General features: G+C 42.5%; 1 protein-coding gene across 2 annotated transcripts; it reads left to right on the forward strand.

The window, feature by feature from the left end:
- Positions 1 to 2,359: 2,359 nt before the first annotated feature.
- On the forward strand, positions 2,360 to 17,915 carry LOC115134536 (creatine kinase U-type, mitochondrial-like). Of its 2 annotated transcripts, none has more exons than XM_029668629.2 (10): positions 2,360 to 2,467; positions 4,567 to 4,779; positions 5,882 to 6,080; positions 6,939 to 7,034; positions 8,079 to 8,300; positions 8,456 to 8,541; positions 12,906 to 13,029; positions 14,154 to 14,288; positions 15,557 to 15,682; positions 17,117 to 17,915. In XM_029668629.2, the coding sequence occupies exons 2-10, from the start codon at positions 4,631 to 4,633 to the stop codon at positions 17,222 to 17,224; spliced, it is 1,245 nt and encodes a 414-aa protein (XP_029524489.2). In that variant the 5' UTR covers positions 2,360 to 2,467; positions 4,567 to 4,630; the 3' UTR covers positions 17,225 to 17,915. The 2 variants fall into 2 exon arrangements, with proteins under 2 accessions (XP_029524489.2, XP_064878763.1); XM_065022691.1 differs by lacking the exon at positions 2,360 to 2,467 and adding an exon at positions 3,244 to 3,260.
- Positions 17,916 to 20,586: the final 2,671 nt, after the last annotated feature.

A 20,586-nucleotide genomic window follows, 5' to 3' on the forward strand; every position in this document is an offset into this window, starting at 1 on the left:
TGATTGAGTTGGAGGTGTGCGTAGCCACAGTCATGGGTGAACAGGGAGTACAAGAGGATGCTGAGCACGCACCCTTGTGTCCCCAGTGTTGAGGATCAATGAAGTGGAGGTGTTGTTTCCTATCTTCACCACCTGGGGGCGGCCCGTCAGGAAGTCCAGGACCCAGTTGCACAGGGCGGGGTTCAAACCCAGGGCCCAGCGCTTAATGATGAGCTTGGAGGGTACAATGGTGTTGAATGCTGAGATATAGTCAATGAACAGCATTCTTACATAGGTATTCCTCTTGTCCAAATGGGATAGGGCAGTGTGCAGTGCGATGGCGATTGCATCGTCTGTGGATCTATTGGGGCAGTAAGCAAATTGAAGTGGGTCTAGTGTGTCAGGCCGAGTTGCAGTTATTCAGCCCCTTTGTTATGGCAAGCTTAAATAAGTTCAGGAGTAAACATTTGCTTAACAAGTCACATGGACACATGGACTGTAACCCACACATACAATTATCTGTAAGGTCCCTCAGTCGAGCAGTGAATTTCAAACACAGATTCAACCACAAAGACCAGAGAGGTTTTCTAATGCCTCACAAAGAAGGTCACCTATTGGTAGATTAGTACAACTAAAAAAGCAGACATTGAATATCCCTTTTGAGCATGGTGAAGTTATTAATTACACTTAGGATGGTATATCAATACACTCAGTAACTATTAAGATACACGTGCTGATTCCAAACTATGTTGCCGGAGAGGAAGGAAACCACTCAGGGATTTCACCATGAGGCCAGTGGTGACTTTAAAACAGTTACAGAGTTTAATGGCTGTGATAGGAGAAACTGAGGATGCACAAACAACATTGTAGTTGGAAGCATGTACAGAATATTCCAAAACATGCATCCTGTTTGCAACAAGGCACTAATGTAATACTGCAGAAAATGTGGCAAAGCAATTAACTTTTTGTCCTGAATGCAAAGTGTGATGTTTGGGGCAAATCCAATGCAACACATTACTGAGTACTACTCTCCATATTTTCAAGCATAGTGGTGGCTGCATCATGTTATGGATATGCTTGTAATCGTTAAGGACTGGGGAGGTTTTCAGGATAAAAAAATAAAATAAATGGAGCTAAGCACGGGCAAAATCCTAGAGGAAAACCTGGTTCAGCCGGCTTTCGACCAGACACCGGGAGATGAGATGAATTCACCTTTCAGAAGAATGCCAAGTCTAGACTGGAATTGCTTACAAGACAGTGAATGTTCATGAGTAGACGAGTTGCAGTTTTGACTTAAATCTACCTCAAAATCTATGGCAAGACCCGAAAATGGTTATCTAGCAATGATCAACAACCAATTGGATAGAGCTTGAAAAAGTTTGAAAATAGTAATAGGGAAATGTTGCACAATCCAGGTATGGAAAGATCTTAGAAACTTACCCAGAAAAACGTACAACTGTGATCGCTGCCAAAGGTGCTTCTAGAAAAGTATTGACTCAGGGATGTCAATACTTATGTCAATTAGATATTTCTGTATTTCCTTTTAAATAATTTGCAACCATTTCTAAAAACATGTTTTCACTTTGTCATTATGGGGTATTGTGTGTATAGATGGCCGAGAAAGAGAGCGACCACATTTTTTTTTGTTAATTCATTTTTAATGGACTCTACAAGGTGTCGTGTTTCATAGTGATGCTGGACCATGTTGACTCCAATGCTTCCCACAGTGTCAAGTTGTCTGGATGTCCTTTGTGTGATGGACCATTCTTGATACACACTGGAAACTGTTGAGTGTGGAAAACCCAGCAGCGTTGCAGTTCTTGACACAAACCCTACCCCGTTCAAAGGCAATTTAATACTTTGTCTTTCCCATTCACTCTCAGAATGGCACACATATACAATCCATGCCTCAATTGTCTCAAGGCTTAAAAATCCTTATTTAACCGTTCTTCTCCCTTTTATCTACACTGATTGAAATAGATTTAACAAGTCACATCAATGAAGGATCGTAGCTTTCACCTGTATTCACCTGGTCAGTCTGTCATGGAAAGAGCAGGTGTTCTTTATGTTTTGCACAGTCAGTGTATATATATATATATATATATATATATATATATATATATATATATATATATATATATATATATATATATACCATAATATCTACCCTTACCTGAAACCCAAATAATCTGCATAATAGGATAATCATTCATGATAAGATACCTATAAGGTCATTGGGAGTTAAATATGCCATATATATATATATATATATATATATATATATATATATATATATATATGGTTAGATATTATGGTATTGGGGGGAGGGGAGCATGTAAATTCTTAGTCATGATGTGTCTTATCAGGTTCTCTGGTAGGCACAATCCACTCTAAGGGAGATAAGGAGACACCACGCCTCTCACAGGTCTGCCAGGCAGCCAAAGGCATCAACAGACAGTGCCATCCAGTACCTGGGTACTGCAACAAGGTGAGACTATCCTGCATATATTTTACATCTGTAGTGTGCCACAAGAATTGACTTCCAAAGTATAAATGTACACATTTTTAGAATTGGTTTGCCATGAATGTTAACTCAATTGCAATTGTTTCTGCACTGTATTGTGTTAAACGATTATTATTTATTGCAGTTACACCAAATATTTAGTAGATTTGGCTATTTCAGCCACACATTGTCGCTAACAGGTGTAAAAAAAACTGAGCACGTAGCCATGCAATCTCCATAGACAAACACTGGCATTAGAATTGCCTTTCTGAAGAGATCAGTGACTCCACGTGGCAACATGATAGGATGCCACCTTTCCAACAAGTCAGTTTGTCAAATTTATGCCCTGCTAGCGCTGTTATTGTGAAGTGAAAATGTCTAGGAGCAACAACAGCTCAGCCTCAAAGTGGTAAGCCACACAATCTCACAGAACAAGACCGACGAATGCTGTAGCGTGTAGGGCGTAACAATTGTCTGTCCTCAGTTGCAACGCTCACTACCGAGTTCCAAACTGCCTCTGGAAGCAACGCCAGCACAAGAACTGTTACTGTTCGTCGGAAGCATCATGAAATGGGTTTCCATGGCTGAACATGTCTAAGATCACCATGTGCAATGCCAAGAGTCGACTGGAGTGGTGTAAAGCCATTGTACTCTGGAGCAGTCGAAACGCGTTCTCTGGAGTGAGGAATCACGCTCCACCATCTGGCAGTCCGACGGACGAATCTGGGTTTGGTGGATGCCAGGAGAACGCTTGCTGCCCCAATGCATAGTGCCAACGGTAAAGTTTGGTGGAGGTGGAATAATGGTCTGGGGCTGTTTTTCATGGTTCGGGCTAGTCCCCTTAGTGCCAGTGAAAGGACATTTTAACGCTACAGCATACAATGACATTGACTTCACTAATGCTCTTGTGGCTGAATGGAAGCAAGTCCCCACAGCAATGTTCCAACATCTAGTGGAAAGCCTTCCCGGAAGAGTGGAGGCTGTTATAGCAGCAAAGGGGGGACCAAGTACATATTAATGCCCATGATTTTGGAATGAAATGTTCGACGAGCAGGTGCCCACATACTTTTGGTCATGTAGCATATGCATTTCGTCTTTTAATACTAACTAACTTATATTGCAAAAGCATATGTTATGCAATCATCTATCCTGCAATGGAATTGCCATAGGCCTGTATATAAAACACCTCTTGCATAATTTCCTCCTGTGAACTTTGATCAGATAACCCATGTAAGCTTGCTATTTCCTCATTTCATGTCTTGATCACTGAATTATCCCCTACTAAATAGCCTTTCCTACAAGTCTCCCTCAGAATAATGCCTTTGGTTTTCTACAGTAATGCTCTTGTTTTTTCCCCACGTGATGGCATAAAGTACCTACCCATGCAGATCCACTCAATAAAGCCCGTTTAAATACCATAACATGATCTCTTAAGGCAATAGAGTACTGTACCAATATTCCCTTTCATAGCCTATATATTCAGTTGAATTAGGCTGTAGCTGAACAGGACTGTGTGCTTTTCTAGGCATCTTTAAAAGTTGTGTCAAAAGCAAGGTATTTAGTCACTATACTTGTCCTTAATCCCTGGTAAAAGTCAGCCCCTTTCTAAACTCTTGGTTCCTGCAATACATGGTGACTGGTCGGTAATTACGCAAACCCAAACCACAATACATTGATTGATAATCCAATTAAGGAATTGTCAAGAGTTATCGATTTGCTCGAATTTCACATGAATGATTCAACTATAGCGCTTGCCAAAGCCTACTACACCCATCCATGACGCATTGCATGGTTACTTGTAGTTGTGGGACGTTTGTCCGTGAGTATATCCAAAAATCCACAGATGCACTTTGCACCCTGCTTTCACCGTCTAGCCACAACTAAAATAAGTAATTATGTGTCCAGTGTGTAGACCTATGGGAGGGGGAAATACAGACAGACTACAGTGTAGCCTACAGCTGCGTTCGTGTAGTGTAGACGGCTTCGTCTATTGCTGTACTCTCTTGAACCCCTTAGCATTCACGCAGTCTCCTCTATTCCAGTCTCACTCATCCACTCTCTCTGATTTCATCCTTTCCTTTTAGACGCTTAGCATCAACAAGGCTCCCTTTCATCCATCCCTACCTCTTGAACTGTGGATATAAAAGAATGGCAAACAACTTCGCCAGAATGTTGTCCTCCAAACGAAATGTGAGGATTCTGTCATTAATTGGAGCCGGGTCTTTGACAGCGGGCTTTCTGCTCAATCGTGAACATGTCACCGCCGGAGCGCCAGCACGGAGAGTGTACCCCGCCAGGTAAGCCACGACGCCCTTTACTGCTATAGATGGACATTTTCAGTTTAGCCATGAAAAGTGCGAGAGCGTATTGCCACATTGTCATTAAGTATTTAGATAGAGTAGCTTAATACGTGAATAATATGCTGACCTCAATGAAATAATTTTACTATCAAAGCAATGCCAGCGACTGGGAGACGAATGTGGTATATCGAGTCTTTCGATCATAAACTAACCTATTTGTAAAAATTATAACCCGACCTAAACCAGTTTATTCTCGAGATATATTTAATTTATATTGCACCACATGTTCTTTATGCCTAATGATGAATAATTAATATAGATATAAATAATTAAATATGCATATTTTCTCAATCATTCTCTGAATGCTACATGGTTCCACGAGGGAATGTTTTGCCAACAAATACTAGGCCACATTGATATGTTCTAATTGAGTTGTTGATGAGACAGGTTTTTTTCCTGAACCATGGTGGAATTGTCTAGATTCGACCTTATATGACCTGCATGGGGTCAGGGAAAACTCTGCTTTTGTGACTTTATAGGCCTAATGATAGGCACAATCTAGCGCAAACCCAACACCGAGTGGAGGTGCTGTAGACAAAATGCTCAGCTGGAAAATCTGATTGCATAATGTGTATTAAGAATGATTGGATATTCCATTTCCAAAGAATGCTCATCTTCTGGTGTGACCAGATTGTAAAAAGAATGCTCAACTTCTGGTGTGACGAGATTGTATCAAGTTTGGCTACTATACACTTATGTCGTTGGCGAAGACATCGCTCTGTGCCAGGTGTATAAATAGCGCATGCATGCAGTACATGCCAAAAGCCTAGTGGTAGGCTATGCCAAAGAAAAGCACAGGTAACCAACCTATAATTATAGCTATCTCTTAACAATCAGAGCCATAGATGGAAATCTGTGTAGGTGTTGACTTGCAGTGAGTCTTAGGTTATAATTCTCAGGAGCATCATAATAATGAACCCTAATTAGTCATGTGCACATTTCCAATTTCATTTCGAATTTTAAACTGTCCTTGTGGTTGTTTCTCAGTTACAATGATATAGCAATTTTTGGGGGTGAGTGACTGACTGTGTCCTGACAGTGCCGAGTACCCGGACCTACGCAAGCACAACAACTGCATGGCCAGCCACCTGACCCCAGCCATCTATGCCAAGCTGGTGGACAAGACCACGCCCAACGGGTACTCCCTGGACCAGGCCATCCAGACTGGCGTGGACAACCCCGGGCACCCCTTCATCAAGACCGTGGGCATGGTGGCAGGGGATGAGGAGTCATATGAGGTCAGAGCAAGGGGCATTAGTTTGGAGGCAGTAGTTCAAGGTCAGTGTAGTGAATCCGTAGGCTGTGTTTGTTCTCTCAAAGAGTAGGAGGAGAGGATCTGAAGTCCCTCCCTTTGGACCTCATCCTCCAATGAGCTTTGAGAGGAAGGTGAGGATTTGGGGAAATGAGCACGGGGAGGAAGAAAGGATTTGACAGCTAGTAACATTTTCAGAGACCCCCTAAATGTATTGTTGAAGGTCAAGTTGTGGAGCATATTTAACGACAAAGAAAAGCAATTGCTTTTGCCATAAATAGCCAATTTAGTCAATGGTCTACATTTATCTCAGAGACATTGAGAATGAATGACTACCCTGTGGCCTATATAACACTTTTGGCATCTAAAATGATCAGTGCAATAGTTCATGGACCACATTCTATTACAAGGCACATCCAACCCTCAAGTCCTGTTTTAGACTGAGGCCCACTACCACAGCACCAGCGGGGGTGCTGGTTTTAGGATAAAGGAGACCGTGTCATTTTGGGATCTCATTGCTTGAAAGGTTCTCAAAATAGAAAGTGATATCATTATTATTTCCTCACTCGTATGCAGATGATATTCTGTCTCATCATGTGGCTATGACTGTGCATTAGTGCCCCGGCCAGTGAGTGGACATTTCCCATATACCACACCCCCTCGGGCCTTATTGCTTAACTCAACTGCATTACAATACTATACTGTAAGCCTGTCTAGTAGTTTATAAAGTGACAATGATCATTTAAAGAACTCCCATCCTTTCAGCTTATAGGTGTGACAACTGTTGTAGGCTATATGATGATGTTATGTGGTCAGACCTCTGATGTGGATGTGGGGGTTTCAGGTGTTTGCAGACCTCCTTGACCCAGTCATCAAGGAGCGGCACAATGGCTACGACCCTCAGATTATGACCCATCCCACCGACTTGGACTCCAGCAAGGTATAGAGATGCAACTTCACTGAAAACCACAGTATAGGGTTTGCGTCCCAAATGGCGCCCTACTCCTTTGATCGTGCTCTACTTTTGACCAGACCCCGTAGGGAATAGGGTGCAGGCCCTGGTCAAAAGTAGTGCACTACATAGGGAGTCGGATGCCATTTGGGACGCTACCCTAGATGTGACAGTGAAGTTATCTAACGTTTAGAAGGTGGACAGATTCACTCGCTGGACACTACACCAGGGGAGAACGACTGCCCCCTTTCATTGAAGCCATGAAGTTCAAGGCCCACCGAGGTGTTGATTTAATGAAGCAGGGTCCCCTATTGTAGTGAATGGGAAAATGGCAATCTTCGCGGTCAATCTTCATGCAAATAAAGAACAAATTCGAAGACAATCATGGTATCAATAATTGCTTCTATTACACCGGATGTATGTCCTTGAACCAATGATTTTAAAATCGCACACAGAATAAGTTACAAGGAGAGCTTAGTTGCAGCCTGCAGTACCCCGGTCGGCATTCAACTTGAGGTGCTCCATGAGACGGGGCAGTCGTACTCCCCTGGTCGCAGCTTGCAACAGCACTTCCTGGAGTAGCTCAAGCTGCAAATGCTATGTCTTGAGAATCCCAGCCATGAGACTTCTTACTAAGATAAAAACAGACTTCCTGAGCTTCAAATGCGCCATAGAGTCGTCACATAGCAATGAATGGTGTGATGTTGTCTTTGTCCATTCATATACAGTCAATGCACTACACTAATCAGTTATACCAGCTAATATTATATAATTATGTAGTACATCCCATTGCACATGCTGGAATGTTATGTTACGTGAATATATTATAAGCTACAATGAATTATATGGCATACAAATAATTTGTTAAGAGAACAAAATATAGAAACTATCATGTCTTAACTTGGCTTAAACCCTTTTGCTCTTTGGGGATCATAGATCATTCACAAATGTCCTCCATCAATGCTGGTGTTGTGATACTGTTTACGAGACGCCATTCATTCTTTTAAAAAAAAAAATTCTCCCCGCTTGCAGCTCACGTCTGGCAACTTTGACGAGCGCTACGTGCTGTCGTCGCGGGTCAGGACGGGCCGTAGCATCAGGGGGCTAAGCCTGCCCCCGGCATGTACCCGGGCGGAACGCCGCGAGGTGGAGAGGGTGGTGGTTGACGCCCTAGCTGGCCTGAAGGGGGACCTGGCGGGGACCTACTACAGCCTCACCCACATGACAGACCAGGAGCAGCAGCAGCTCATCGACGTGAGTCAAGAGGCCAATCCATTTTACGTGTTGTAAGGACATAAAGGAGAGTGAGAAAAGGGAAATAATAGCAAGGATTTGTTTTTGGGGGGGGACATTGATATTGCTCCACTTTCATTAAGACCGCATTTCCTGTCTCTACCATGTTGACACAGGACCACTTCCTGTTTGACAAACCCGTGTCTCCTCTGCTGACCTGTTCGGGGATGGCTCGTGATTGGCCAGACGCACGCGGTATCTGGTAAGCACCTGTTAGTTATAGATACGGACCCTTAGTGGTCATTAACAGTCATCACAGTGAGAGGTGATTTTGATTGTTTCACAGTTATTTGCATACAGTTCATGCTACACATCACCATGACTCTTCTAGCAAAATAATGCCCACTAGCTTGTAGCTCCTCTAGATTGAGCCTTAAACGTGCATCAGTGGCATGTAGTCTAGCAGTTAGTGTTGGTCGGGTAACCGAAAGGTCGCTGGTTCGAATACCAATCTGTCGACGTGTCCTTGAGCAAGGCACATAACTCTAAGTTTGTCTAGGGCCACCGTACTACTATAGCTTACTGTATGCTTCCCAGTTGATACTGTTCGCGCATATATTCTGACAAAATGTTGTGAAATTTGTGTTGGTTTTGGTGCATTTTTTAAATTAAATTCTTTGCTGTTCGAGCACCTCTTTTTTCTTGAGGGTGGTCCCAGTTCAGTAGATGAAGTCTACACCCTTTCGGCTGTGATTGGTTAACAGTAGGGATTCTTTAATTACGTGTTTGTTGTCATTCAATGAGAAAAGACTAGTTTTCATGTACATTTTGTTCTGTTCACTTTAGAAACACTGCACCAAACATCTAACATCTTAGTTAGATGTAAAATTACATGACTGAGATCTCCTGGGCAAAAACAGCTCAATTGATTACAGATTTCCTGATTTCATTTGGACTATTTTTCTCTTGTTATATGTCACTCACTAACCAGGTTTCCATCCAACCTTTTTATGCGCGTAAAGTACAATTTCATGACAGGCCTGCAGGAAATTTTTCGGTAAACTTTCTAAATGACTACAAAACAAAATACACTCCACAAGGTGGGATTTGTTTTGTATCAGTAAAATGAATTATGCGAGAAATGTCAGTGGAAACGCTTTCATGCGCAAATATTTCTATAATAACCATCCTATCGAAGTTGGAGTCACACGGTGACATGTTGTGTGGTCCTCCCACTGATTTGTTGGGAAAGAATGCGGTTTATTAGGCAATAAGATTCAATAAATGATGATGAACTTCACAGGGTGGTGAAAGTGCAAGGTGGTGATCTTGATGCTCCTTTCCAATAAATATAGAGGGTCTTATTCTGGTGACATGATAATCGAAGCTTGACTGCTGTTTGACAAACAAAAGTAAACTCGCTCTTTTGTCCATAATAATAATAATCTCATCCGGTAGGCTACAGGTGCACTCTAGCCAACAGTGTGCCGGTAGCGGTGTGCACACTTGCCAATACCAGAGTGGGCACACTTACCATATAAGGCACAAAAAAAATTGTGAGCAAAACCATCAGTAGAGTTGAAAATGCAAAAGGTTATTTTACGTACACTACCTCACCACACACAGCGTTTTATCTGCAACAAGCCAATTTGACGGAAACATCTTTGGAGGGGAAAACACGCTTCTTGTTTTTAATGCGGATTTGAGAATATTCACATTCAAATCTGTTGCCAATTGGATGGAAAGCTAGCTATAGAAAGGCACTCAACTAGCCCATTGCACCAGTCAATTCAAATGTTTTAAATTGGTAAATGAGTCCAGTTAGTCTTGCCAGCTATCTACATTTTTAGTTATCATGGCCGAATTACTGACCGGGCACATGCCCAGGGGACCTGACCTCAGGGGCCCCCATTGCTTTAGCTAGTCACTCTTGCTCAGGTATCATATTAACGTGGTATACGGCATGGCAAAATGTGTAGAATTGCAGGAAATTAGCTGTAAAACTGCAACAACAAAAAAATAGAATCTGTAAAGCAAATGTATTTGTTTACCTTTTGTTAATAAAATACTTTTTCTGCCAATAGATCGCTCTGTCAATTATAGTGAGTTAATTCACAGCGGCTAATTGTATACAGTGCCTTCAGAAAGTATTCACATCTCTTGACTTATTCCACATTTTGTTGTGTTATAGCCGGAATTCAAAATGGATTAATTAAATAAAAAATCATCTCACCCATCTACACACAATCCCACATAATGACAGTGAAAACTTGATTGAAAATGAAAGACAGAAATATCTCATTTACATAAGTATTCACACCCCTAAGTCAATACTTTGTAGAAGCACCTTTGTCAGCGACTACAGCTGTGAGTTTTTCTGGGTCGTTTTTTCCAGTCTTGCCATAGATTTTCGAGTAGATTTAAGTCACATCTTTTTGGTAAGCAACTCCAGTGTAGATTTGGCCTTATGTTTTATGTTATTGTCCTGCTAAAAGATCAATTCATCTCCCAGTGTCTGGTCCATCATTTGTTATCCTGAAACTCCCCAGTCCTTAACGATTACAAGCATACCCATTACATGATGCAGCCACCACTGTGCTTGAAAATATGGAGAGTAGTACTCAGTAATGTGTTGTATTGTATTTGCCCCAAACATTACACTTTGTATTCAGAACACAACGTTAATTTCTTTGCCACATTTTTCTTTAGCAGTATTACTTTAGTGCCTTGTTGCAAACAGGATGCATGTTTTGTAATATTTTTTTATTCTGTTCCGGCTTCCTTCTTTTCACTCTGTCAATTAGGTTAGTATTGTGGAGTAACTACAATGTCATTGACCCATTCTCAGTTTTCTCCTATCACAGCCAATAAACTCTGTAACTGTTTTAGACACCATTGGCCTCTCCGGCAACTTAATTAGAAAGGACGCCTATATCTTTGTAGTGACTGGGTGTATTGACATACCATCCGAAGTGTTAATAACTTCACCATGCTATAAGGTATATGCAATGTCTGCACTTCTTTGCGAGGCATTGGAAAACCTCCCAGGTCTTTATGGTTGAATCTGTTTGAAATTCACAGCTTTTAAAAAAAATGTATTTTTTTATTTAACCTTTATTTAACTAGGCAAGTCAGTTAAGAACAAATTCTTATTTACAATGACGGCCTCCTGGGGAACTGTGGGTTAACTGCTTTGTTCAGGTGCAGAACAACATTTTTTTTTTTTTTACCAGGTCAGCTCAAACCAGCAAACTTTCGGTTACTGGCCCAACGCGCTAACCATTAGGCTACCTGCCCGACTGAGGGACCGTGCAGATAATTGTATGTGTGGCGTAAAGAGATGAGATAGTCATTCAAAAATCATGTTAAACACTATTATTGCACACAGTGAGTCCATGCAACCTATTATGTGACTTGTTAAGCACATTTGTACTCCTGAACTTATTTAGGCTTCACCATAACCAAAGGGGTTGAGTACTTATTGACTCAAGATATTTCATCTTTATTTTTGAATGAATTTGTACAAATGTCTAAAAACAACTCCACTTTTACATTATGGGGTATTGTTTATAGGCCAGTGACCAAAAAATCTCAATTTAATTCATTTTAAATTCAGGCTACAACATAACAAAATGTGGGAAAACTAAATTGGCTATGTGTTTGTAGATTGACTGAGGTGAATGAAGTACAGCAACCAATGTGATAATGGCTGGGGTCATTTTTGCTTGTTTTTGCTGTTCTCCAAAATACATTTTAGAGTTTGTAAATTGTATAGAAACGCAGTAAATGAGCTTTGACTTTCTTTATGTTTATAAGAAAGTCAACCCCCTCTCACCCCCATCCAAAACCTCGCTAAAACTCAGAACCTGGCTATGGCCCTGCAGACAATGCCCTCTCCGCATTGAGTTTCAGCCGGTGTCCAGAAATAGCCTGGTGCCCAGAAATAGCCTGGTGCTGCTCCAGCATCGATAACCAGCTTTCCTCTTACCCCCCCCCCCTGTGCCTACATCATACCAAACTCTTCTCCTCTCCTTCATAATTCACCCTCTCTCACTCTCCGTTTGACGGCCCTCCTCCTTTCATCCTGCCCTCCGCTCTCCTGGCTCCAGACCGATCCATTACTTTCTCTGATTGTTTTTAGGAAGTCAGTTTTTACTGAGTGCAATTCATTACAGTGCAATTACAATGAGATGTTTTAACTGTATTGCATTACTGTATGCATAACGATGCATTACTGTGAGATTACTGCGTATATGGCAATACTGTAGACGGCGACCATCACCTCTGTGTTTTGTGCATGAAGTTATGAAGCAGCTACATGTATGTTAAACGGAACCCGGGACATCAACTCGAGCTGGTGCAATGGAGAATAGGAAAATGATCTCTGAGTCGTATATTGATCTTGTCTCACTCAATCCATTATGACGAGGGCTCCGAGCACCGTGTTTCTTTTTTTTGTTTACCCAACATTAAGGAAAAGCATCGATATCAATGGTTGAGCTCAGCTCCCCCAAAACGAGTCTACGTACGCTGGTGGCAGCGGTGGGATCCGTTGATTTCCCAAAAATAAATTGGAAGTATTGATTTAAGAGAGTGTTTTGTGATTTTTAAACCATCTCCACTCAGGCACAACAACACGAAGACCTTCCTCATCTGGATCAATGAGGAGGACCACACCAGGGTCATCTCTATGGAGAAGGGAGGCAACATGAAGAGAGTGTTTGACCGCTTCTGCACAGGCCTGAAAGAGGTGCACACACACACACTCACACTTTAGTTATTTATCTAATTGTTCCAAGTTCCTCATTAGACGCAGGAGACACCAAATTGTTAAAGCGAGGACTGTTATTGAACAGTAGTAATGGCCAAACAGTAGCAATGACGACACTACACACAGGTATTAGTACAGTGCATTCGGAAAGTATTCAGACCCCCCCAGCCTAATTCTAAAATGAATTAAATAAAACATGTTCCTCATCAATCTGCACATAACACCCAATAATGACAAAGCAAAATCAGGTTTTAAAAAATGTTTGCAAATTTATGACAAATAAAAAACAGAAATACCTCATTTGCATAAGTATTCAGATCCTTTGCTATGAGACTCTACATTCAGCTCAAGTGCATCCTGTTTCCATTGATCATCCTTGAGATGTTTCTACAACTTGGAGTCCACCTGTGGTAAATTCAATTGATTGAACATGGTTTGGAAAGGCACACACCTGTCTACAGTGCCTTCGGAAAGTATTCAGACCCCTTGACTTTTTCTAAATTTGTTAGGTTACAGCCTTATTCTAAAATTGATCAAATTTGTTTTTTTCCCTCATCAATCTACACAGAATATCCCAAAATGACAAAGCAAAAACAGGTTTATTTTTTATTTTTTGATAATTGATTTAAAATAAAAGCAGAAATATAACATTTACATAAGTATTCAGACCCTTTACTTTATATATATATAATACTTTAAAAAATGTATACGTCTGCAAAAATGTCTAAAAACCTCACTTTGTCATTATGGGGTATTGTGTATAGATTGCTGTGGATTATAATTTGTTTTAATCCATTTTAGATTAAGGCTGTAATGTAACAACATGTGGAAAAAGTCAAGGGGCCTGAATAGTTTCCTGAAGTACATACCATATATATATATATAACGTCCCAAAGTTGACATTTCATGTGAAGGACCCACAATAAAACATGGTAGCGTACAAGAACCTGGGTTTTCTGAAGATCATAGATGTCTGGACAAGACAAAGGTACACACACCCACACCCAATCACTATATGGCTGCTGATCGACAGTCTATGTTTGCAAGACAAATGACAATCTAGTATTCATCTAATCTCAAGATCTCATGTCATGTTTGGTTAGGTGGAGAGGCTTATCCAGGAGAAAGGCTGGGAGTTCATGTGGAATGAGAGACTGGGCTACATCCTCACCTGCCCCTCCAACCTGGGCACTGGGCTCCGCGCTGGAGTACACGTCAATCTGCCCAAGCTCAGCAAGGTAACACACACACACACACACACACACAGCAATATCTACTCAGTGCCTCAACAAATATACACGGCAAAAACGGTCTTACCTAGATTTGTATTTATCTTGTTTTGAGTGCTAATAAATTTTAAATTACTTTTTTTCTTACCAATATACATTATCTGACTACACTGGCAGATAATGTTGCCTATTTTGACTTAAAAAAGCTTGACACGTGGGATAAGATACAATTTTCTTGAAACAAGATGAATTTTCTTTGTAAGACGTCTGACTAAGATAATACATCTTTGCCCCTATACAGATTCACACACTCACAAACACACAAACTTTATACCCTCACACCAGCGACCAACAAGATCCCCGCTTGCCAGTCATTCAAGGCCCATTTGTCTTCTGAAAATCCCTTTCCCCTCGCTCACCAGGGCCGTGCTTGTGAGGGCACACCCTAGCAAAACGTTTTTACATCGGAAACGAGGGTTTCCTGTTGGACAATTTCAGATAGTATCTCTTCATTTCCTACGTTTTTGTGCCCCGTCAAAATTGTTTTGGTCGCATACACATATTTAGCAGATGGCATTGCGGGTGTGGTGAAATGATTGTGTTCCTAGCTCCAACAATGCAGTAGTATCTAACAATTCACAGCAATACACCAAATCTAAGTCAAGTAAAAAAAAAAAAAATGGAATTAAGAGAAAAATAATATTAGGATGAGCAATGTCAGAGTGGCATTGACTAAAATACAGTAGAACACAGGATGTAAACATTATTAAAGTGACTAGTGTTACATTATTTAAGTGACCAGTGATTCCATGTCTATGTACATAGGGCCGCAGCCTCTTAAGGTGCAGCGTTGAATAACCGGGTGGTAGCCGGCTAGTGACTTAAGTTCAGTGCAGGGTACTGGGTGGAGGCCGGCTAGTGATGGCTATTTAACAGTCTGATGGCCTTGAGATAGAAGCTGTTTTTCAGTGTCTCGGTCCCAGTTTTGATGCACCTTTACTGACCTCGCCTTCTGGATGATAGCGGGGTGAACAGGCCGTGGCTCGGCTGGTTGGTGTCCTTGATGATCTTTTTGGCCTTCCTGTGACATCGGGTGCTGTAGGTGTCCTGGAGGGAAGACGGTGTGCCCCCTGGTGATGAGTTGGGCAGACCGCACCACCCTCTGGAGAGCCCTGCGGTTGAGGGCAGTGTAGTTTCCATACCAGGCGGCGATACAGTCCGACAGGATGCTCTCAATGGCGCGTCTGTAAAAGTGTGTGTCTTTGACCCCACTGCAGGACCCCCGCTTCGCAAAGATCCTGGACAACCTGCGTCTGCAGAAGAGAGGTACCGGAGGAGTGGACACTGCAGCCGTGGGCAGCACCTTTGACATCTCCAACCTGGACAGACTGGGCCAGTCAGAGGTAATAAGGAATACAGAGTGTAGGGTGAAGTTTCTCTTAGACACTGATCTTGAGTCAGTTTGGATTGGGAAGGGGAAGCTGATCCTAGATCTGTGCTAGGGGAAAATTCACCCCACCCACACACACACACACACACACGGCCACGGTGTGCATCTCAAATAGTCTAAAATGGCGTACTCTCCACTCCTCTCCTTTACTTGCGCCAACAATACAAGGCAATGCAATAACAGTTATTATCCCAAATGAGGATATTACAGCTAAGGCACGACCTGGAAAAACTTGCCAGGAACCGACTGAGATGGCGGACATTCATCGATAGCCTCAGCTCCTTAGGAGCCAAGGGATTAAGAAGGCAAGTCAATACGCTGTTATTCAGAATCTGAGAAGGTGGGCCAAAACAATACGGTGAAGAGTAACAAATGCATTTGCTTTACAGCTCTGTATAGTAAATGAGAGGACACAAGCGAGGAAGCCGTTTTAGACTACTGAGATGCGGCCATGGCTTGTACTGGAAGGCTTGAACAGTGTCTCGAGGAGAGCGAGACCGTCTTGCCTCTGTTTGTGTGTTGTGTAACCCCTTGTGTACCCAGTCATGCTGTCATGCCTGTGTCTGCATGCGAGATGGTGACATAGATAAAAGAAGACAATGGGACTACTCTGTACTGTGTTTTGCTGGCGTGGGTCCTGGAGAGCCACAATGTGTGCGGAGTACCAGACACTTGTACAATCTATGTCAAGGCGCATTGAAGCTGTTCTGGCGGCTCGTGGTGGCCCGGACACCCTATTAAGACGCTTTATGTCGGTGTTTCCTTTACATTTTGGCACTTACCTGTAGATCCTCCGCGAACACTGCATTTAGACGCACACACACACCAATCACGATGCGGTTGATTATTTTAACCAGGTACGGGGGGGGGCGCACACACTGCAGCTCTCCAGAACCAATCGGTGAGGAATGCAAGGGCAAGGTCTGTGAGTGAAAGAATGCGGGAAAGAGAGAACAAAAGCGTAAGAGGGTGAGGAACAGAGAGAGAGCGAGACAACTCTCGACCGTCCACAGTCTCTGTCCACGTGATTGAGGTTATCGGTTTAAGCAGGGCTCAGAATCCGAATCACTGACCTGGACGACATAACGGGCAGTTATTCGGGATGCAAGATGAACCGTCGATCAGGGATTCTGCACAGTCTGGCTGCAAGGCGGTCGACCTCGAACACTCCAGGCTGACCTCATTGCAGTTGTTGCAGCAACCATTGGTCCTGTGCCACGTCATCGACTGCGCCGTCGGGCATCACATTGCTCGGCCTATGTCATTCGATGTGCTTAGTTGATGTGTTAACTGGATCTTGTGAGATCTGGCGCGGTCTGCGATGCAGTCGTCTCTCTCTCTCTCTCTCTCCAACACGCCCACTGACTCTCTCTCTCTCTGTGATCAGGTCCAGCTAGTGCAGACGGTGGTGGACGGCGTCAACTACCTGATCGACTGTGAGAAGAAGCTGGAGAAGGGTCAGGACATCAAGATTCCTCCGCCATTCAAGAAGTAGACCGCCCAACCCCCTCCGACCCAGATATACCTCTTCTTACCGACCTGTCTGTCTCATCCCCATTCAGAGCCATAGGTAATGTCCATATTTAGTCCCAACTCTGTTTGAGATGTCGAATTTAAAATGGCACCAAATGCTCCAAGAGCGTTACACTCCGGTAGGAATGCACATTTAGAATGTCTAGTGCATAGCTCTAATCTCAATGCAACTATATGCAATGGGACTCCTTCTACTTAACAGCCTCCAACCTGACACCTAGGCCTGTTACACCTAGACTACAGCATGTCCTATACTCTGTGTGTCCGATACTACTACTTCCTCGTCTTCCCTCTGTATCGGGATGTGGAGGAACACGGCAACATTCTATACTGACACTGCTACGGTAGTGTAATCCATCCATTTGTGGCTGTCTACACCCAGAGTGTAACCATGTAGTGATAGATGACGACTTGAATGGACTTGAATGCAGCACAACAACCATGTTGGACTGAAAAGACTTCTTAGGGGTTTGTATGCTGAGGTTCTAATAAGACACGGGTTAAACTAAGTCGTACTAATAATAACTCATGCTAAACTACTGTGCTCCGTGCTCGATGATGTATTGTATGTATCAAGCAGCAATATCATTACAGCCCACCATTGAATGTCATACGCGGACAGATCTTATTAAAGGAACCATGTCTTTAATACATTTCCTCTCTGATTTGTCATTAATATTATAAACCTGTCACGTGCCCGTGTGTTGTTGACCCATAGGCTTATAGAATTGTGTCGAACTCGACCACATTGAAACCTGTAACTGTTCAAAGTGCGCACGTGTGTGTGTGTCTGCGTGTGCGTGATTTCATCCCATCATGAAAGCAATGCTTTGAGTGACTTATTACAGTGGATGGGCACCATAGTAACCAAGCTCTCAGTGCTTGATTGTGAACAGCTTGGTAGGGTTTGGGGTCATGTGACAATACTGATCCTCTTAACACTGCGCAGTGCTATAACCAACCGCTGTACTGTACCAAGACTTATGGCCAAAGGGAGTTAGCGTTGATTGGTTTTCTATGCACTTGATTGAATTACTGTAAATCACTGATTAGTGTGAACCAACTCTGATAATGTGTAGCCAATACACCAATCTGTCGTGCAGTTTAAGGTCATAAATCTGAGTAGGATTCACAATGTTGCACAACTACTACAATCGTTAAGACTTGTTCATTAAAGACGGGTAAAGAAGTGATAACATGTTTTGATACTAGATGTTCTAACAAGAGCACTGTCTCTGATGACTGACTTCAGATCTGCCAGCCAGGCTATTGGACATTGTAACATAATATGTGCTAGAAAACTAGGGGAACAATTTGTCTTGTTCCTAAGGCTGAACATTGACATTGCGACAGCATCTGTGTTATTCAGAGCTGCAAATAAACCCTGAAGTGTTTGTGTTACAAGGTTTTAAGAATCCCTCTCTCTCTATCCAACCAGTGATTGTTTGAAAAGCATTGGAGCGGCATGTTGTGTTACTGAAATCTGGGTTGTTGACACCATAGCAAAACATTTTGCAACGGAGAACAGAAATAAGCAGTTCCTCCCGCTCTTTTTCCGTTTGGCGCCTACTGAACCCTGTACAATACAGCCGAGCTACTTGAAGCGCCTCCGTCAGCTTTGCATTGCAGTCTGCAGCTCTTGGTCCTCCTCCCAAGTCTCACAGGGAGAAATGGTACGTTGCCATGGCAACTGCCTTATGGAGGAACGGGAACTAGGAACTCCAAGGGGGGCTTTGTCTGTGCACAGCCAACTAATCCTCAAGCCTTCAGTGGAGCTGCAGGACACACGGGAACAATGACAAGCCAGAAAGCACAGACTCATCATAGCACACAGAAGTCCTGTTTTATACCTGGTGTTAAAATTGTGCCCACATTTTTAGACCGGTGTAGAAAATGAAAATGACTAATTTTGATTATCTTTCTGACCACTTACTTGAGGTAGACAGGGACTTGTTGTATCTGCATCATCTTGATTAGATCACAAAAAAAAAAAAAAACATGTAACCAGTTGTAAGATGTAACCAGGGCCTGAGTGTACAAAACATTAAGAACACCTGCTCTTTCCATGACACACACTGACCAGGTGAGTCCAGGTGAAAGCTATGATCCCTTATTGATGTCACTTGTTAAATCGGCTTTCAGAGACAATAATGTACACCCTATGGGAAGCGCTGAAAGCACACCTACGTGGCCAGATCATATCATATAACGCCGGCATGAATAAGAGGTCAGGGCATCTTACAGAACTTGCTAACCTTACAAACGACATTGATCAGAGGCACTCAACCACGCCATCGGCAGGCCTCTATAAAGAGAGAATCACATTACAGAGGACCTTCACTTAAAATCCAGACAAAACCACGATGAGTATAAGGAACTGGCCAGTAAACTTCTTTGCCAACAACTGAGGCAATCAACAGTGTCTGGCCTAATACCTGAAATCACAACCTCAGCAGGTGTGACCACCTCCGACCAAAAGTACATAATGATCAATTCAAACATTTTGACGCGGACCTTCTAAACTGACACCATATTATGCGACATCTACGCAGAAAAAAACTTAAGCAGGGGTCACTCCCCCCAACCATGTCACAGGTCATAATATCAGTCTGAAAAAGACCCGCTGAAATGTGAGTTCTACTGCCCTGTTAGCCTGCTTTGCTGTGACTATCAGATATACACCGAGGTAAAGACGGTTTCAGGTTGGATATTCGACGGATATTCGCGCTTTCAAACCTCAATAGCTTTCTAACCACTAGAGTCACAGACTCCAAATAAGTGTCTTGATGTTGGAAAAATTGCGCACACCATTGCAGAGGTCTTATTTTCATGATTTGGACATTACTTCGCTTTCCAAAGCTAATAAACATGTGGAAATGTGAGCAGCAGCTTGTATTCCAAGTTGAATTAGTTAGGGAGCGTAATCAAAGTGCAAACTTTTTTTGTACATTCAAAGTTTAATAGCTCCTGGTGACTTCAAACAAGGTCCAGAATGTCCACTTCCACCCTTCTATATTGCACACCCTTTAGTTTGTCCATTTTCATCTCACATGTTTTTACAGGAGTTTTTCTAAATGTAAAATTTCAATAGCTCCTTGGTCATGTGACCAAGTGACTTCAAACAAGGTTCAGAATGTCCACTCAGTGGGCCTACACATTGCACACCCTTTAGTTTGTCCATTTTCATATCACATGGTTTTACATAAAATGTTCAATATTTAGAATTTCAATACCTCCTTGGTCATGTGACCTGGTAACTTCAAACAAGGTTCAGAATGTCCACTGACTACCCTTCTATATTGCACACCCTTTAGTTTGTCAATT

This window comes from Oncorhynchus nerka, linkage group LG9a (assembly GCF_034236695.1).
Source record: "Oncorhynchus nerka isolate Pitt River linkage group LG9a, Oner_Uvic_2.0, whole genome shotgun sequence".
NCBI lineage: Eukaryota > Metazoa > Chordata > Actinopteri > Salmoniformes > Salmonidae > Oncorhynchus > Oncorhynchus nerka.

Coding starts and splice junctions, on each gene's coding strand:
- LOC115134536 (XM_029668629.2), top strand. CDS start 4,631: ATGGCAAACAACTTCGCCAGAATGTTGTCCTCCAAACGAAATGTGAGG. Junction 13,030..14,153: donor TCTGCACAGGCCTGAAAGAG/GTGCACACACAC, acceptor ATGTTTGGTTAG/GTGGAGAGGCTTATCCAGGA. Junction 14,289..15,556: donor ATCTGCCCAAGCTCAGCAAG/GTAACACACACA, acceptor ACCCCACTGCAG/GACCCCCGCTTCGCAAAGAT.